At 36.3% G+C, this 18,414-nt stretch overlaps 1 protein-coding gene across 3 annotated transcripts in view; it reads right to left on the bottom strand.

Annotated features, from left to right (window-relative positions):
• LOC133644275 (KICSTOR complex protein SZT2-like) overlaps positions 1–18,414 on the bottom strand; it is a 194,016-nt gene that overhangs the window by 28,913 nt on the left and 146,689 nt on the right. For all 3 annotated transcript variants that reach the window (XM_062038641.1, XM_062038643.1, XM_062038642.1), the window contains 8 exons: positions 13,999–14,186; positions 13,764–13,924; positions 13,610–13,707; positions 13,412–13,544; positions 11,306–11,436; positions 7,006–7,038; positions 4,419–4,528; positions 4,175–4,360 (listed from right to left, as the gene is read on the bottom strand). In XM_062038641.1, coding sequence (XP_061894625.1) covers positions 4,175–4,360; positions 4,419–4,528; positions 7,006–7,038; positions 11,306–11,436; positions 13,412–13,544; positions 13,610–13,707; positions 13,764–13,924; positions 13,999–14,186 — 1,040 coding nt within the window. The remainder of the gene's footprint in view (positions 1–4,174; positions 4,361–4,418; positions 4,529–7,005; positions 7,039–11,305; positions 11,437–13,411; positions 13,545–13,609; positions 13,708–13,763; positions 13,925–13,998; positions 14,187–18,414) is intronic.

The following is an 18,414-nucleotide window of genomic DNA, read 5'->3' as shown; positions in this document are numbered from 1 at the left end:
GTTCAAATGTAATATCAGAAATTATCGGTATCGGTTTTTTTATTATCGGTATCGTTTTTTTTTTATTTTTTAAATTAAATCCACATAAAAAACACAAGATACACTTACAATTAGTGCACCAAGCCAAAAAACCTCCCTCCCCCATTTACACTCATTCACACAAAAGGGTTGTTTCTTTCTGTTATTAGCAGTAAGTTTTTGCTGTCGTCCAGCATTCTGTTTTTGTTTACTTTGTATTCGGTTCAGTTTTACTTATTTGAGTTCAAGTCTGCTGTTTTCCTGTGTGTAGTGTTTTACTATATATATGCATTAAAATGTAATATCGGAAATTATCGGTATCGTTTTTTTTTTTTATCTGTATCGTTTTTTTGTTTTTTGTTTTTTTTATTATGCAATATTGCAACCAATAATATATTCCCATAGTTTCCACACATTGTTATTTCCCAAAATAAAATAAATACTTCAAAATCTGCTTGACTTATGGTTTCAAATAGGGATGTCCGATAATGGCTTTTTGCCGATATCCGATATTCTGATATTGTCCCAGTCTTTAATTACAGATACCGATATCAACCGATACCGATATCAACCGATATATACAGTCGTGGAATTAACACATTATTATGTCTAATTTGGACAACCAGGTATGGTGAAGATAAGGTACTTTTTTTTAAAAATTAAAAAATAAAATAAGATAAATAAATTAAAAACATTTTCTTGAATAAAAAAGAAAGTAAAACAATATAAAAACAGTTACATAGAAACTAGTAATTAATGAAAATGAGTAACATTAAGTGTTAAAGGTTAGTACTAGAAATGTCCGATAATGTCGGCAGGCCGATATTATCGGCCGATATATGCGTTAAAATGTAATATCGGAAATTATCGGTATCGGTTTTTTTTTATCGGTATCGTTTTTTGTTTTTTTTTGTTTTTTGTTTTAAATTAAATCAACATAAAAAACACAAGATACACTTACAATTAGTTTCAGTTAGATTCAGTTTCAGGCCGATATTATCTACTAATTTTTTTAAAAAGTACCTTATCTTCACCATACCTGCTTGTCCAAATTAGGCATAATAATGTGTTAATTCCACGACTGTATATATCGGTTGATATCAGTATCGGTTGATATCGGTATCTGTAATTAAAGAGTTGGACAATATCGGAATATCGGATATCGGCAAAAAGCCATTATCGGACATGCCTACATTTTTCTCTTTTTTGGGTATTTTCCTGTAGCAGTTTCATGTCTTCCTTTGAGTGATATTCCCCGCATCTACTTTGTTTTAGCAATCAAGAATATTTCAGTTGTTTTTATCCTCCTTTGTGGGGACATTGTTGATTGTCATGTCGTGTTCCGATGTACATTGTCTTTGCTCCACAGTAAGTCTTTGCTGTTGTCCAGCATTCTGTTTTTGTTTACTTTGTATTCGGTTCAGTTTTACCTACTTGAGTTCCAGTCCGCTGTTTTCCTGTGTGTAGTGTTTTACTTCTTGTCTTGCGCTCCTATTTTGGTGGCTTTTTTCTAGAGATGTCCGATGATATCGGCCTGCCGATATTATCGGCCGATATATGCGTTAAAATGTAATATCGGAAATTATCGGTATCGTTTTTTTTATTATCGGTATGGTTTTTTTTTTTTTTTTTTTTTTTAATTAAATCCACATAAAAAACACAAGATACACTTACAATTAGTGCACCAACCCAAAAAACCTCCCTCCCCCATTTACACTCATTCACACAAAAGGGTTGTTTCTTTCTGTTATTAATATTCTGCTTCCTACATTATATATCAATATATATCAATACAGTCTGCAAGGGATACAGTCTGTAAGCACACATGATTGTGCGTGCTGCTGCTCCACTAATAGTACTAACCTTTAACAGTTAATTTTACAAATTTTCATTAATTACTAGTTTCTATGTAACTGTTTTTATATTGTTTTACTTTCTTTTTTATTCAAGAAAATGTTTTTAATTTATTTATCTTATTTTACTAATTTTTTTAAAAAGTACCTTATCTTCACCATACCTGGTTGTCCAAATTAGGCATAATAATGTGTTAATTCCACGACTGTATATATCGGTATCGGTTGATATCGGTATCGGTAATTAAAGAGTTGGACAATATCGGCATATCGGCAAAAAGCCATTATCGGACATCCCTAATAATAGGCAATAATAATTTGACTTGTTTTTAACATTTTAATGACTGAGACCCTTTACGGGCCCCAGGAGCCCTAAATGTTAAAAAAAAAATCTATATATTTTGTTATGGTTTGAAAATGAAAAATATCAAAATGGCCCCCGCTTGCGTTAATTTTTCCGTGTGCGGCCCTCAGTGGAAAAAGTTTGGACACCCCTGCCTTAGAGTTGTAACTTAGTACATTAAGTATGCCAACTGTAGGCATGCTAGCCTTTTTTTGGCCAATTTTAGCATCGTACACCTCAAGAGTCATAACCTGGTGCACTCGACACTTGCTAACTGTTAACTATTTTTCATGTCTAGTTCAGTTTTTCAGCTACTTTGACAAAAAAAAAAAGATATTGCGTTGCATTTATATAACTGGCAAGATTGAAATTGTTCTTATGTCCTAATTAGGAAGCAGATCTCCACTCAAAAAGTGTTCTTTCCATTTGCGCTATTTTGTCATTAATTACAGTCGGGCTGCAATTATTAATCGATTAATTTGATTCGGGAAAAAAAAAAGAAGTATATTTTGCTTACTGAGTGTAACTAATTAAAATGTATGAAATTCGGATTGCATTGAGTGACCAGAACTTTTATAACATGCGGACCCGGTTCATGCCGAGCTGCTACAATTGAGTGAACATGAGAGCGGTGGTGTGTGACTGCTGTAATTGGTGTGGAGTTTTCATTTTATTCTCATTTTTCGTTGAAAGTGCAATTTCAATATTGATAATGTGCATTTATCAGACTAAAATAATGAAGGTTACGTCAAACGGAAAACAAACTTAATTCAACTATCTTCCCTAAGTTGTGCATTTAAGCTATAAATTGTTTTATTCGATTATTCAAACTAATCGATGATTAGTCAAATAGAGGATTTTTGTCTGAATTGAACAGTATACAAATACTGAGAGTTTAAGCAAATATTCAGCATACTCAGCGTCAAATATTTTGCTACTTGATAAATGTTACCTGTTTTAGCATGCTAATATTAGCATGCTGGCTTTTTTTGCTCATTTTGCAGGCATACACCTCAGCATCAAATCATTTGTTACATGACAAAAGTTCACTGTTAGCGTGCTAACGACAGTATTACGCCATCTTTTTTAAAACAAATTTTCTAGGTACACACCTCAGTCATATTGCGGTACTTGATGCATGCTAGCATTAGCATGATAGCATTTTAAACAGGCACACACAGAATAATGTATTTTGGTACTTGGCGCATGTAGCAGTTAGCATCTTAGCATGCTAATATTAGCCTCCTAGCTATTTTGCAGGCATACACCTCAGGGGCAAAAATACTGTCGACATTGAACAGAATAGAAATACTGAAGAGTTGAAGCAAATATTCAGCATACTCAGCGTCAAATATTTTGCTACTTGATAAATCTTACCTGTTTTAGCATGCTAATATTAGCATGCTGGCTTTTTTTGCTCATTTTGCAGGCATACACCTCAGCATCAAATCATTTGTTACATGACAAAAGTTCACTGTTAGCGTGCTAACGACAGTATTATGCCATCTTTTTTAAAGAAAATTTTCTAGGTACACACCTCAGTCATATTGCGGTACTTGATGCATGCTAGCATTAGCATGATAGCATTTTAAACAGGCACACACAGAATAATGTATTTTGGTACTTGGCGCATGTAACAGTTAGCATTTTAGCATGCTAATATTAGCATCCTAGCTATTTTGCAGGCATACACCTCAGGGGCAAAAATACTGTTGACATTGAACAGAATAGAAATACGGAGAGTTGAAGCAAATATTCTGTGCACCGCTGGTTGAGTGAAATGTTTTGGTTGAAAAAGGAGGTTTGACTTCCTGGGGACACAACAGCTGCATGCCAGGGGCCCGGGGACCCGCAGCAGTAAACCCAGATGCCGGCCTGACAGGCTGCTTCCACCTGAACTAGCAGCGAGCAGATGGCAGCCGGGTGACAGTGTGGAAATATGGCGTGGAACATCTCCTACCCGCTTGGAGTCCACGTGGTGCAGCGGCGCGTCGGAGAAGCAGTGGTGGTGGAAGAGGCCCATCTTCTGGCTGAGCAGGCAGTGGACCACGTGGGCCCTGGCGTTCTGCCACTTCACCAGTCGGACCAGCTCGCCGCTCAGGGAGGCGCCCAGCTCCGCCGACCAGTTGTAGCTGTACAGCGTCACCTGGTGGACAAAGCCCGTCAGGTGGGGTCTGCGTGGCCACTCCGCGCATGCTACGCACCTTTTTGTCCTGGATGCTGATGAGCAGGAACCTCTGTCGGGGCGCCGCTGACCCGGTGGAGCTGTCGCCCGGCTGCTCCGAGGCCTCGAAGCGCTGGAAGCCCTTGTGAGCTGCACACAGCGAGAAGGCCGAGGAAGGTCGGATGAAGCAACGGCGGGGCGGGGGAGGGACGGAGAAGACGCACTTTCACTTCAGACTAGGGTTGCAAGGGGGTGGAAAGTTTCCGGAAATCTTCCGGAAATTTACCACGGGAAGTTAAGCTTGGGAAGTTTGGAAATATTGACCATTATTTTAGTTTTCAAAGTTGGACACCATCCATGGGAATTAATGGGAATATATGTGAATTAATTGGAATATATGGGAATTAATGGGAATATATGGGAATTAATTGGAATATATGGGAATTAATGGGAATATAAGGAATTAATGGGAATATATGGAATTAATGGGAATTAATGGGATTAATGGGAATTAATGGGAATATATGGGAATTAATGGGAATATATGGGAATTAATGGGAATATAAGGAATTAATGGGAATATATGGAATTAATGGGAATATATGGGAATTAATGGGAATATAAGGAATTAATGGGAATATATGGGAATTAATGGGAATATAAGGAATTAATGGGAATATATGGGAATTAATGGGAATATATGGAATTAATGGGAATATATGGAATTAATGGGAATATACGGAATTAATGGGAATATATGGGAATTAATGGGAATATAAGGAATTAATGGGAATATATGGGAATTAATGGGAATATATGGGAATTAATGGGAATATATGGGAATTAATGGGAATGTAAGGAATTAATGGGAATATATGGGAATTAATGGGAATATATGGAATTAATGGGAATATATGGAATTAATGGGAATATATGGAATTAATGGGAATATATGGGAATTAATGGGAATATATGGGAATTAATGGGAATATATGGAATTAATGGGAATATAAGGAATTAATGGGAATATATGGGAATTAATGGGAATATAAGGAATTAATGGGAATATATGGGAATTAATGGGAATATATGGAATTAATGGGAATATAAGGAATTAATGGGAATATATGGGAATTAATGGGAATGTAAGGAATTAATGGGAATATATGGGAATTAATGGGAATATATGGAATTAATGGGAATATATGGAATTAATGGGAATATATGGGAATATATGGGAATTAATGGGAATATATGGAATTAATGGGAATATAAGGAATTAATGGGAATATATGGGAATTAATGGGAATATAAGGAATTAATGGGAATATATGGGAATTAATGGGAAAATATGGAATTAATGGGAATATATGGAATATATGGGAATTAATGGGAATATATGGAATTAATGGGAATATATGGGAATTAATGGGAATATATGGAATATATGGGAATTAATGGGAATATATGGAATTAATGGGAATATAAGGAATTAATGGGAATATATGGGAATTAATGGGAATATATGGGAATTAATGGGAATATATGGAATTAATGGGAATATATGGGAATTAATGGGAATATATGGAATTAATGGAAATATAAGGAATTAATGGGAATATAAGGGAATTAATGGGAATTAATGGGAATATAAGGGAATATATGGAATTAATGGGAATATATGGGAATTAATGGGAATATATGGAATTAATGGGAATATATGGAATATATGGGAATTAATGGGAATATATGGGAATTAATGGGAAAATATGGAATATATGGGAATTAATGGGAATATATGGAATTAATGGGAATATAAGGAATTAATGGGAATATATGGGAATTAATGGGAATATATGGGAATTAATGGGAATATATGGAATTAATGGGAATATATGGGAATTAATGGGAATATATGGAATTAATGGAAATATAAGGAATTAATGGGAATATAAGGGAATTAATGGGAATTAATGGGAATATAAGGGAATATATGGAATTAATGGGAATATATGGGAATTAATGGGAATATAAGGAATATATGGGAATGGTCATTTCTGTATTATAATTTCGCTAACTGCTTCTTTGCTATCACTTTTACCATCATATTTGTACACATCCTAGTTGCTCTATTGTTGTTGTTGTTGTTGTGTTTGCTGTTGTTGTTTTTGTCTCTCTGTCTAATCCCCCTCTTGTCCCCACTATTTCCCCCTCTGTCTTCCTTTTTTCTCTCTTTCTATCCCCTCCTGCTCCGGCCCGGCTGCACCAAATGATAATATAAATACATTTAGTAAAGTCAAATACAAATAAGGCAACAAGAGAAGTATCCTACACTTCTCTTTTGTAAAGTAAATGTGAACAGCCGATACGGGCATCTACATCAACTATATGATTTGCCTGAGAAGCTGGACAGGACAAAAAAAAAAGGGGAATATATGGGAATAAATGGGAATATATGGGTGTTAATGGGAATATATGGGAATTAATTCAATGTTTATTCCCATTAATTTCCCATTAATTCCTGTTAATTCCCATTAATTCCCACGGAAAGTTTCCAACTTTGAATATTCCCGGAATTTTGCAACCCTACTTCCGGCGGGACACAAAAGGTGAAAGTAAAAACTCACGTGTGAACGCGCTTTCCTCCTCGGAACTGTCGTCTGCGGCCGACAGGAGACGCACACACAGGACAGACGGCCGACATGGACAGAGAGAGGACGAGGCGCAACACAAACTGATGTTAAAGCACACAGGTGTGTTAAAGAGGAACTGCAGAACCTTCTCCATCATTCACAAAGACAACATATTTCATGTTCACACTGACAAACTTTGTTCTTTTTTGCAAATATTAGCTCATTTGGAGCTAATATTTGATGCCTGCAACATGTTTCAAAAAAGCTGGCACAAGGGGCAAAAAAGAGCGAGAAAGTTGAGGAATGCTCATCAAAGACTTATTTGGAACATCCCACAGGTGAGCAGGCTAATTGGGAACAGGTGGGTGCCATGATTGGGTATAAAAGCAGCTTCCATGAAATGCTCAGTCATTCACAAACAAGGACGGGGCGAGGGTCACCACTTTGTCAACAAATGCCTGAGCAAATTGTTGAAGAACAACATTTCTCAACAAGGAATTTAGGGATTTCACCATCTACGCTCCGTAATATCATCAAAAGGTTCAGAGAATCTGTAGAAATCACTGCACGTAAGCCATGATATTACGCACCTTCGACCCATCAGGCGGTACTGCATCAAAAAGTGACATCAGTGTGTAAAGGATATCACCACATGGGCCTCAGGAAGACTTCAGAAAACCACTGTCAGTAACTACAGTTGGTCGCTACATCTGTAAGTGCAAGTTAAAACTCTACTATGCAAAGCCAACGTCATTTATCAACAACACCCAGAAACGCCGCCGGCTTCGCTGGGCCCGAGCTCATCTAACATGGACTGATGCAAAGTGGAAAAGTGTTCTGTGGTCTGACGAGTCCACATTTCACATTGTTTTTGGAAACTGTGGACCAAAGAGGAAAAGAACCATCCGGACTGTTCTAGGGTGAAAGTGTAAAATGCAGCATGTGTGATGGTATGGGGGTGTATTAGTGGCCAAGACATGGGTAACTTACACATCTGTGAAGGCACCATTAATGCTGAAAGGTACATACAGCTTTTGGAGCAACATATGTTGCCATCCAAGCAACGTTACCATGGACGCCCCTGCTTATTTCAGCAAGACAATGCCAAGCCAGGTGTTACAACAGCGTGGCTTCATAGTAAAAGAGTGCGGGTACTAGACTGGCCTGCCTGTAGTCCAGACATTGAAAATGTGTGGCAGCTAAAATATGAGAAGGGAGACTGTTGAACAACTTAAGCTGTACATCAAGCAAGAATGGGAAAGAATTCCACTTCCAAAATGTGTCTCCTCACTTCCCAAACCTTTACTGAGTGTTGTTAAAAGGAAAGGCCATGTAACACACTGGTAAAAATGCCTTTTTTGCAATGTGTTGCTGCCATTGAATTCTAAGTTCATGATTATTTGCCCCAAAAATAAAGTTTCTCAGTGTGAACATGAAATATCTTGTCTTTGCAGTCTATTCAATTGAATATAAGTTATAAATAATGATAAATGGGTTGAAAAGGATTTGTTGTATTCTCTTTTTATTGACCATTTACACAACGTGACAACTTCACTGCTTTTGTAGTTTGTATAAAGCGCTCTAAAATCATCCACAAACATGCTGTAAGTAGCGTGTATATGTAATGTAGTATCAGTCACATTCATAACAACATGTAATATTTATGTTTTTTGCTCATTTTAAGCACATGACGGCGTATATTTACTTTTCCTTCAACAAAAAAACAACAAATCTACTATATACTATACTATGACTTTGTGAGAGACAACAAAAACTATTTTGGGGGAAAATATGACCCAGCAACTTATATTTTTGAGCCTGAATATAAGGAGGATGAGCTCAGTTTATTTTATTTTATTCTAATTTATTTAAAGACAATTTTATATGACATTATTGTTTCTTTTGTTAATATCAGAGTAATCCCTAGAAGTATACAGCTTATGGACAGCGACACACAGTTAAAATATACATCATCATATAATGTACAAAATTCAGTAGAATACAAATTATAAAATATACCCACCAAATACCCGTTTAATATTCCATACCAACCTACCAACAGGTTGACATTTATAAAGAAGGAATATTTAAATCCACCAAATCAGTCTCGATATCCTATTATTCAAATTTAATAATCTTGATGATTTGCGATAATCTTATCCTACATCCGTTTTCGTGTTTTTCTCGCCGTCTCCGCGTCGAGGTTGAATGTCGAAGCTGGTGAGAGGCGTGATTCATCATTTCGAATGAACTGTCACCAGCTCAGAGGCAACACAGCAGCTCAGCGGCTCAATATGTCAAAGTCAGCTCTCTGTGAAAATAGTCCGTCTGCGTCAGCCCTAATAATAACAATATTGCTAATACTTGGTTAATATTCAGGTCGCGAGATGTGAACGTAGTAGTACTGTCGGAGGCTTTTTTTAGAGGACTTTACGGGCGTTGAAGTCAGCTGCATTGTTAGCCACCTCGTACTTGCTGTATTTTACGACTTAGAATGCATTCTGAAAGAAAAACATGTGTTCTTGTCTAACATAAGGGTTGTGAATGACAGGCAAAATTTAAAAAAAAATGTAGTTCCCCTTTAAGACACACACGCACACACATATATATATATATATATATATATATATATATATATATATATATATATATATATATATATATATATATATATATATATATATATATATATACACACGTATACACATATATATATATATATATATATATATATATATATATATATATATATATATATATATATATATATATATATATATATATATATATATATATATATATATATATAAATAAAGACAAAAGAAGCACGTACTGTACACTGACATCAAAGCCTTCATGCTTGTCTCATTTACACAAATTCTCACAGAATGATCTATTTATGGAACAAGACTAAAATGAAATAACTAAATAATTGTTTACAGCAGTGTTTTTCAACCAGTGTGCCGCGGCACTAGTGTGCCGTGAGATACAGTCTGGTGTGCCGTGGGAGATTATCTAATTTCACCTTTTTTGGGGTCAAAAATATTTTTTTGCAAAGCAGTAATTATAGTCCGCAAATGATGTGTTATTATTGAGTGTCGGTGCTGTCTAGAGCTCGGCAGAGTAACCGTGTAATACTCTTCCATATCAGTAGGTGGCAGCAGGTAGCTAATTGCTTTGTAGATGTGGGATGCAGCGGGAGGCAGTGTGCAGGTAAAAAGGTATTTAATGATAAATGGGTTGTACTTGTATAGCGCTTTTCTACCTTCAAGGTACTCAAAGCGCTTTGATAGTATTTCCACATTTACCCATTCACACACACTTTCACACACTGATGGCAGGAGCTGCCATGCAAGGCGCTAACCAGCAGCCATCAGAGGCAAAGGGTGAAGTGTCTTGCCCAAGGACACAACGGACGTGACTAGGAAGGTAGAAGGTGGGAATTGAACCCCAGTAAACAGCAACACTCCGATTGCTGGCACAGCCACTCTACCAACTTCGCCACGCCGTCCCTAATGCTTAAACAAAAAATACACAAAAGGTGAGAGCCCCTAAGAAAAGGCATTGAAGCTCAGGGAAGGCTATGCAGAACCAAACTAAAACTGAACTGGCTACAAAGTAAAGAAAAACAGAATGCTGGACGACAGCAAAGACTTACTGTGGAGCATAGACAATGTATATCCGAACATGACGTGACAATCTACAATGTCCCCACAAAGGAGGATAAAAACAACTGAAATATTCTTGATTGCTAAAACAAGAACACATGAAACTGCTACAGGAAAATACCAAAAAAAGAGAAAAAGCCACCAAAATAGGAGCGCAAGACAAGAAGTAAAACACTACACACAGGAAAACAGCCAAAAAGTCCAAATAAGTCAGGGTGTGATGTGACAGGTGGTGACAGTACACCTACTTTGAGACAAGAGCTATAGTGATGCATATGCTTTAAAGTCATATCCAACAATTGTGACTTTTTACTGTCAACTGAGTTTTGTTTTTTAATGATGTCTGCTGGTGGTGTGACTCCTACGCATTTTTTCAACGCAAAAAATGTGCATTGGCAAAGGTTGAAAAACACTGCTTTAAAGGGTCAAACTGTGGCCGTGATAAAACCGTTGTTAATCATTTCAAGTCCCATTTCAACATTCCTACCAGATAACTGCTGTCCATAGTCAAATAAGTTTCAAAGATCATTTAAAAAGGTATCGTCAAAGAAAACATGGAGGAGCGTTCTTGCAGTGAGTCTTTACAAAAAAGGACCTAAAAAACAACAAAAGAGGAGGAAGGTTACCTTGCTCTGTGCTGCAGTGCCACTGGTGGAAGTTTCTCCCCACCAGAATGAAGCTCCTGGAAGCCTCAGGACGCTGCCAGAGGTTTTGGAGCAGCGTGGAAGGCACAAAGATGTCTCCAGTAGCTGGGCAGCTGGGCAGACAAGTCAACTTGGAATATTTCTACACATTCTGCATCACCAGACTATCAATATGTATTCTGCTTCACCAGACTATCAATATGTATTCTGCTTCACCAGACTATCAATATGTATTCTGCTTCACCAGACTATCAACCTTGCTTTGGCATGTTTAGGATGTCCTGATTCAAGGAGCCTTGTGTGTTGGTCCATAGCGATATGATACCAGCAGGAACTATACATACTCTGGATGTAAACAATGATGTCCGTTTCTATAATACCCGCTATTTATCTGTACTTCTGATTAGTTTTGGTCGCAGTAAATCGGCCATATGCAATGTATTGTTGCACGTATATATACCGTATTTTTCGGACTATGAGGCGCACTTAAAATCCTTTCATTTGCTCAAAAATGGATAATAATTCTGGATGTGCTTACCGACCTCGAAATGTTAGAATAATTATGTACATATTATCACACAACTCTTATGCTTAAGGGCCGTTGCTATAGTTATTATCAACTGTGCTGAAGTTGTACTTTTTCCATCTGTGCAAAGCCAGTCGTCTCGTATCGGTGTTTTCGGACCCAAGGCCGAACATCGAGTGCCGTGACGCAGACAGAGCGGAGACAGGGCGATATCGCGAGTGTCGACACATTTGCATTTCATTGATAGTCATATATTGTGGCTAACTGGAGCTGCTGAGATTACCCCCTTCAGTGATGTAACCAGGGACCTCCCAAATAAATAGAGGGAGCATGTGGGCTGGACTTTTGAGCGTAGTCTGAGAGTCCAGTCCATAGTAGATCTAACATAATAGTGAAAGTCCAGTCCATAGTGGATCTAACATAATAGTGTGAGAGTCCAGTCCATAGTGGATCTAACATAATAGTGTGAGAGTCCAGTCCATAGTGGATCTAACATAATAGTGTGAGAGTCCAGTCCATAGTGGATCTAACATAATAGTGTGAGAGTCCAGTCCATAGTGGATCTAACATAATAGTGAGAGAGTCCAGTCCATAGTGGATCTAACATAATAGTGTGAGAGTCCAGTCCATAGTGGATCTAACATAATAGTGTGAGAGTCCAGTCCATAGTGAATCTAACATAATAGTGAGAGTCCAGTCCATAGTGGATCTAACATAATAGTGAGAGTCCAGTCCATAGTGGATCTAACATAATATTGTGAGAGTCCAGTCCATAGGGGATCTAACATAATAGTGTGAGAATCCAGTCCATAGTGGATCTAACATAATAGTGTGAGAGTCCAGTCCATAGTGGATCTAACATAATAGTGAGAGTCCAGTCCATAGTGGATCTAACATAATATTGTGAGAGTCCAGTCCATAGGGGATCTAACATAATAGTGTGAGAATCCAGTCCATAGTGGATCTAACATAATAGTGAGAGTCCAGTCCATAGTGGATCTAACATAATAGTGTGAGAGTCCAGTCCATAGTGGATCTAACATAATAGTGTGAGAGTCCAGTCCATAGTGGATCTAACATAATAGTGTGAGAGTCCAGTCCATAGTGGATCTAACATAATAGTGTGGGAGTCCAGTCCATAGTGGATCTAACATAATAGTGAGAGTCCAGTCCATAGTGGATCTAACATAATAGTGAGAGTCCAGTCCATAGTGGATCTAACATAATAGTGTGAGAGTCCAGTCCATAGTGGATCTAACATAATAGTGAGAGTCCAGTCCATAGTGGATCTAACATAATAGTGTGAGAGTCCAGTCCATAGTGGATCTAACATAATAGTGTGAGAGTCCAGTCCATAGTGGATCTAACATAATAGTGAGAGAGTCCAGTCCATAGTGGATCTAACATAATAGTGTGAGAGTCCAGTCCATAGTGGATCTAACATAATAGTGAGAGACATGGTAACTGGAACGCTCCGACTTCCAACTTCCGAGGTAAAGAAAAGGTGGCATTACGATCAGGGACACACCTTTGGTTTTGGACCACCCTGCATGCAGGCTCACCTTGTCTTGGCAAAGATCTTGACACTGGTGTCGCTGGCCAGGGAGCCGACCAGACCCACCAACTCGGCCAGGATGGACGGCAGCAGGAAGTGGGAGGCGATCTGGGCCGTGCATTGCTGAATGGAGGGGCAGCCTGTGTCCAAGCAGACCTTGGTCAGAAAATGCACCCTGACTCGGGGGAGAAAGAGTCAAGAGTACCCAGCTCGGCCATGAAGGCGATCCACGGCTGGGAGGTGAGCTGGTAGACGGGATGCAGGGCGCCGGCGTCGCCCTCCTCCAGCTGGCACGCCTGCCTCCTGAGGGACTCTGCAGGTCAGCACGGAACAAGGATCGGAGTTGGAGAAGAACAAACCTCATAGGGTGATCCAGCTCGCTGACTCCCTCCTGGGTCCACTGTCGCTTCACGCTCTCCGTCTTGTGCCTCCGCCGGGCCACGCGTCCCTCCTCTCCTCTCTCTTGCACGATGTCGTCGGTCGTCTTCGGGCTTCCCAACTCCGAAGAGTCGGGCTTACTCTGGCGGGGACAACGGGGATTTAGCAACCACACCCGGGCGAGGAGCGCGGCAGCAAGGCCTCCACGGGACTGACCAGGATGTCCCAGAAGCTGCGGCGCGTGCTCTTCCCGGTGGGGGTGGTGGACTCGGGCGTGCCGGGCCCCGTCATGGCGCCGCTTTGCGTCAAGGTGATGGGGGAGGGGCTGCTTTTAAAGACCCGCGACCCGCTACGTTGTCTGGGACTGTCCTTGACCTCCTTCACCTCAGCCGGACTCGACAGGCCTGGAGATCACAACAATATTTCATAGTAGGGTTGTACCGATACCAATATTTTGGTACCGGTACCAAAATATATTTCGATACTTTTCTACATAAAGGGGACCACAAAAAAATTTTCATTATTGTCTTAATTTGAACAAAAAATGTTAGTGTACAACAGGGGTCACCAACCTTTTTGGAACCAAGAACTACTTCTTGGGTACTGATTAATGCGAAGGGCTACCAGTTTGATACACACTTCAATAAATTGCCAGAAATAGCCAATTTGCTCAATTTACCTTTAACTCTATGTTATTATTAATAATTAATGATATTTACACTTAATTGAACGGTTTAAAAGAGGAGAAAACACGAAAAAAATGACAATTAAATTTTGAAACATAGTTTATCTTCAATTTCGACTCTTTAAAATTCAAAATTCAACCGAAAAAAAGAAGAGAAAAACTAGCTAATTCGAATCTTTTTGAAAAAATTTAAAAAAGAATTTATGGAACATCATTAGTAATTTTTCCTGATTAAGATTAATTTTACAATGTTGATGACATGTTTTAAATAGGTTAAAATCCAATCTGCACTTTGTTAGAATATATAACAAATTGGACCAAGCTATATTTCTAACAAAGACAAATCATTATTTCTTCTAGATTTTCCAAAACAAAATTTTTAAAAGAAATTCAAAAGACTTTGAAATAAGATTCAAATTTGATTCTACAGATTTTCTAGATTTGCCAGAATCATTTTTTTAAATTTTAATCATATTAAGTTTGAAGAAATATTTCACAAATATTCTTCGTCGAAAAAACAGAAGCTAAAATGAAGAATTAAATTAAAATGAATTTATTATTCTTTACAATAAAAAAAATAAATTTACTTGAACATTAATTTAAATTGTCAGGAAAGAAGAGGGAAGGAATTTAAAAGGTAAAAAGGTATATGTGTTTAAAAATCCTAAAATCATTTTTAAGGTTGTATTTTTTCTCTAAAATTGTCTTTCTGAAAGTTATAAGAAGCAAAGTAAAAAAAAAAAGAATTTATTTAAACAAGTGAAGACCAAGTCTTTAAAATATTTTCTTGGATTTTCAAATTCTATTTGAGTTTTCTCTCTCTTAGAATTAAAAATGTCGGGCAAAGCGAGACCAGCTTGCTAGTAAATAAATACAATTTAAAAAATAGAGGCAGCTCACTGGTAAGTGCTGCTATTTGAGCTACCAGTTTGATACACACTTAAATAAATTGCCAGAAATAGCCAATTTGCTCAATTTACCTTTAACTCTATGTTATTATTAATAATTAATGATATTTACACTTAATTGAACGGTTTAAAAGAGGAGAAAACACGAAAAAAATGACAATTAAATTTTGAAACATAGTTTATCTTCAATTTCGACTCTTTAAAATTCAAAATTCAACCGAAAAAAAGAAGAGAAAAACTAGCTCATTCGAATCTTTTTGAAAAAATTAAAAAAATAATTTATGGAACATCATTAGTAATTTTTCCTGATTAAGATTAATTTTAGAATTTTGATGACATGTTTTAAATAGGTTAAAATCCAATCTACACTTTGTTAGAATATATAACAAATTGGACCAAGCTATATTTCTAACAAAGACAAATCATTATTTCTTCTAGATTTTCCAAAACAAAATTTTTAAAAGAAATTCAAAATACTTTGAAATAACATTTAAATTTGATTCTACAGATTTTCTAGATTTGCCAGAATCATTTTTTAAAATTTTAATCATAATAAGTTTGAAGAAATATTTCACAAATATTCTTCGTCGAAAAAACAGAAGCTAAAATGAAGAATTAAATTAAAATGTATTTATTATTCTTTACAATAAAAAATACATTTACTTGAACATTGATTTAAATTGTCAGGAAACAAGAAGAAGGAATTTAAAAGGTAAAAAGGTATATGTGTTTAAAAATCCTAAAATCATTTTTAAGGTTGTATTTTTTCTCTAAAATTGTCTTTCTGAAAGTTATAAGAAGCAAAGTAAAAAAAAAAAAAGAATTTATTTAAACAAGTGAAGACCAAGTCTTTAAAATATTTTCTTGGATTTTCAAATTCTATTTGAGTTTTGTCTCTCTTAGAATTAAAAATGTCAGGCAAAGCGAGACTAGCTTGCTAGTAAATCAATCAATCAATCAATCAATCAATGTTTATTTATATAGCCCTAAATCACAATAAATACCATTTAAAAAATAGAGGCAGCTCACTGGTAAGTGCTGCTATTTGAGTTACCAGTTTGATACACACTTAAATAAATTGCCAGAAATAGCCAATTTGCTCAATTTACCTTTAACTCTATGTTATTATTAATAATTAATGATATTTACACTTAATTGGACGGTTTAAAAGAGGAGAAAACACCAAAAAAAATTACAATTAAATTTTGAAACATAGTTTATCTTCAATTTCGACTCTTTAAAATTCAAAATTCAACCGAAAAAAAGAAGAGAAAAACTAGCTAATTCGAATCTTTTTGAAAAAATTTAAAAAAGAATTTATGGAACATCATTAGTAATTTTCCCTGATTAAGATTGATTTTACAATGTTGATGACATGTTTTAAATAGGTTAAAATCCAATCTGCACTTTGTTAGAATATATAACAAATTGGACCAAGCTATATTTCTAACAAAGACAAATCATTATTTCTTCTAGATTTTCCAGAGCAAAATTTTTAAAAGAAATTCAAAAGACTTTGAAATAAGATTCAAATTTGATTCTACAGATTTTCTAGATTTGCCAGAATCATTTTTTTAAATTTTAATCATATTAAGTTTGAAGAAATATTTCACAAATATTCTTCGTCGAAAAAACAGAAGCTAAAATGAAGAATTAAATTAAAATGAATTTATTATTCTTTACAATAAAAAAAATAAATTTACTTGAACATCAACTTAAATTGTCAGGAAAGAAGAGGAAGGAATTTAAAAGGTAAAAAGGTATATGTGTTTAAAAATCCTAAAATCATTTTTAAGGTTGTATTTTTTCTCTAAAATTGTCTTTCTGAAAGTTATAAGAAGCAAAGTAAAAAAAAATAATGAATTTATTTAAACAAGTGAAGACCAAGTCTTTAAAATATTTTCTTGGATTTTCAAATTCTATTTGAGTTTTGTCTCTCTTAGAATTAAAAATGTCGGGCAAAGCGAGACCAGCTTGCTAGTAAATAAATACCATTTAAAAAATAGAGGCAGCTCACTGGTAAGTGCTGCTATTTGAGCTATTTTTAGAACAGGCCAGCGGGCTACTCATCTGGTCCTTACGGGCTACCTGGTGCCCGCGGGCACCGCGTTGGTGACCCCTGGTGTACATGAAACATATGTTTATTATTGTCATTTAGTCCTTAAATAAAATAGTGAACATACTAGACAACTTGTCTTTTAGTAGTAAGTAAACAAACAAAGACTCCTAATTAGTCTGCAGTAACATATTGTGTCATTTATACACCTATTATTTTGTACACATTATGAGGGACAAACTGTAAAAAATTGATTATTAATCCACTTGTTCATTTACTGTTAATATCTGCTTATTTTCTCTTTTAACATGTTCTATCTACACTTCTGTTCAAATGTAATAATCACTTATTCTTCTCTTCTTTGATACTTGACATTAGTTTTGGATGATACCACAAATTTAGGTATCGATCTGATACCAAGTAGTTACAGGATCATACATTGGTCATATTCAAAGTCCTCATGTGTCCAGGGACGTATTTACTGACTTTATAAACATAATATGATTTATTTTTAAAGATTTTGTGACGATAAAAAATATCGATGTAATCATAGTAGTATCGACTAGATACGCTATTGTACTTGGTATCATTACAATGGATGTCAGGTGTAGATCCACCCATGGCGTTTGTTTACATTCAGGCACGCGAGCTGTTCTTATCCTCCAGTGATAATGTTACTTTATTTGTCGCCATGGAGGCCAGGATTGGTGATTTAGAAGTAGCTAAAACACTGCGGATGGATGTTAGCCGCAAACTAGCTAGCCATGTCTTAAAGCAGCTCTTCCTGAGGGTGTTTCAGTGTTATAACTTCACCTTTATCTTTACTTTTCTGTCTACACACTGTGTCTGCTTGTAAGTATTCTGTGTGTCTGCGCTGCCGAACGTGCTCCTCTGCTCGCAAAACCAGCAAAGGTCTTCATCCGTTTATGAATTATTTATCTTAAACATTGGGATTTAGTATAATATGGTAATAGAAATAAGTA

Source organism: Entelurus aequoreus, linkage group LG27, assembly GCF_033978785.1.
Source record: "Entelurus aequoreus isolate RoL-2023_Sb linkage group LG27, RoL_Eaeq_v1.1, whole genome shotgun sequence".
NCBI classification, from domain to species: Eukaryota; Metazoa; Chordata; class Actinopteri; order Syngnathiformes; family Syngnathidae; genus Entelurus; species Entelurus aequoreus.
The sequence above is the reverse complement of the archived record's forward strand: the minus strand, read 5'-3'. Positions and strand labels throughout refer to the sequence as shown.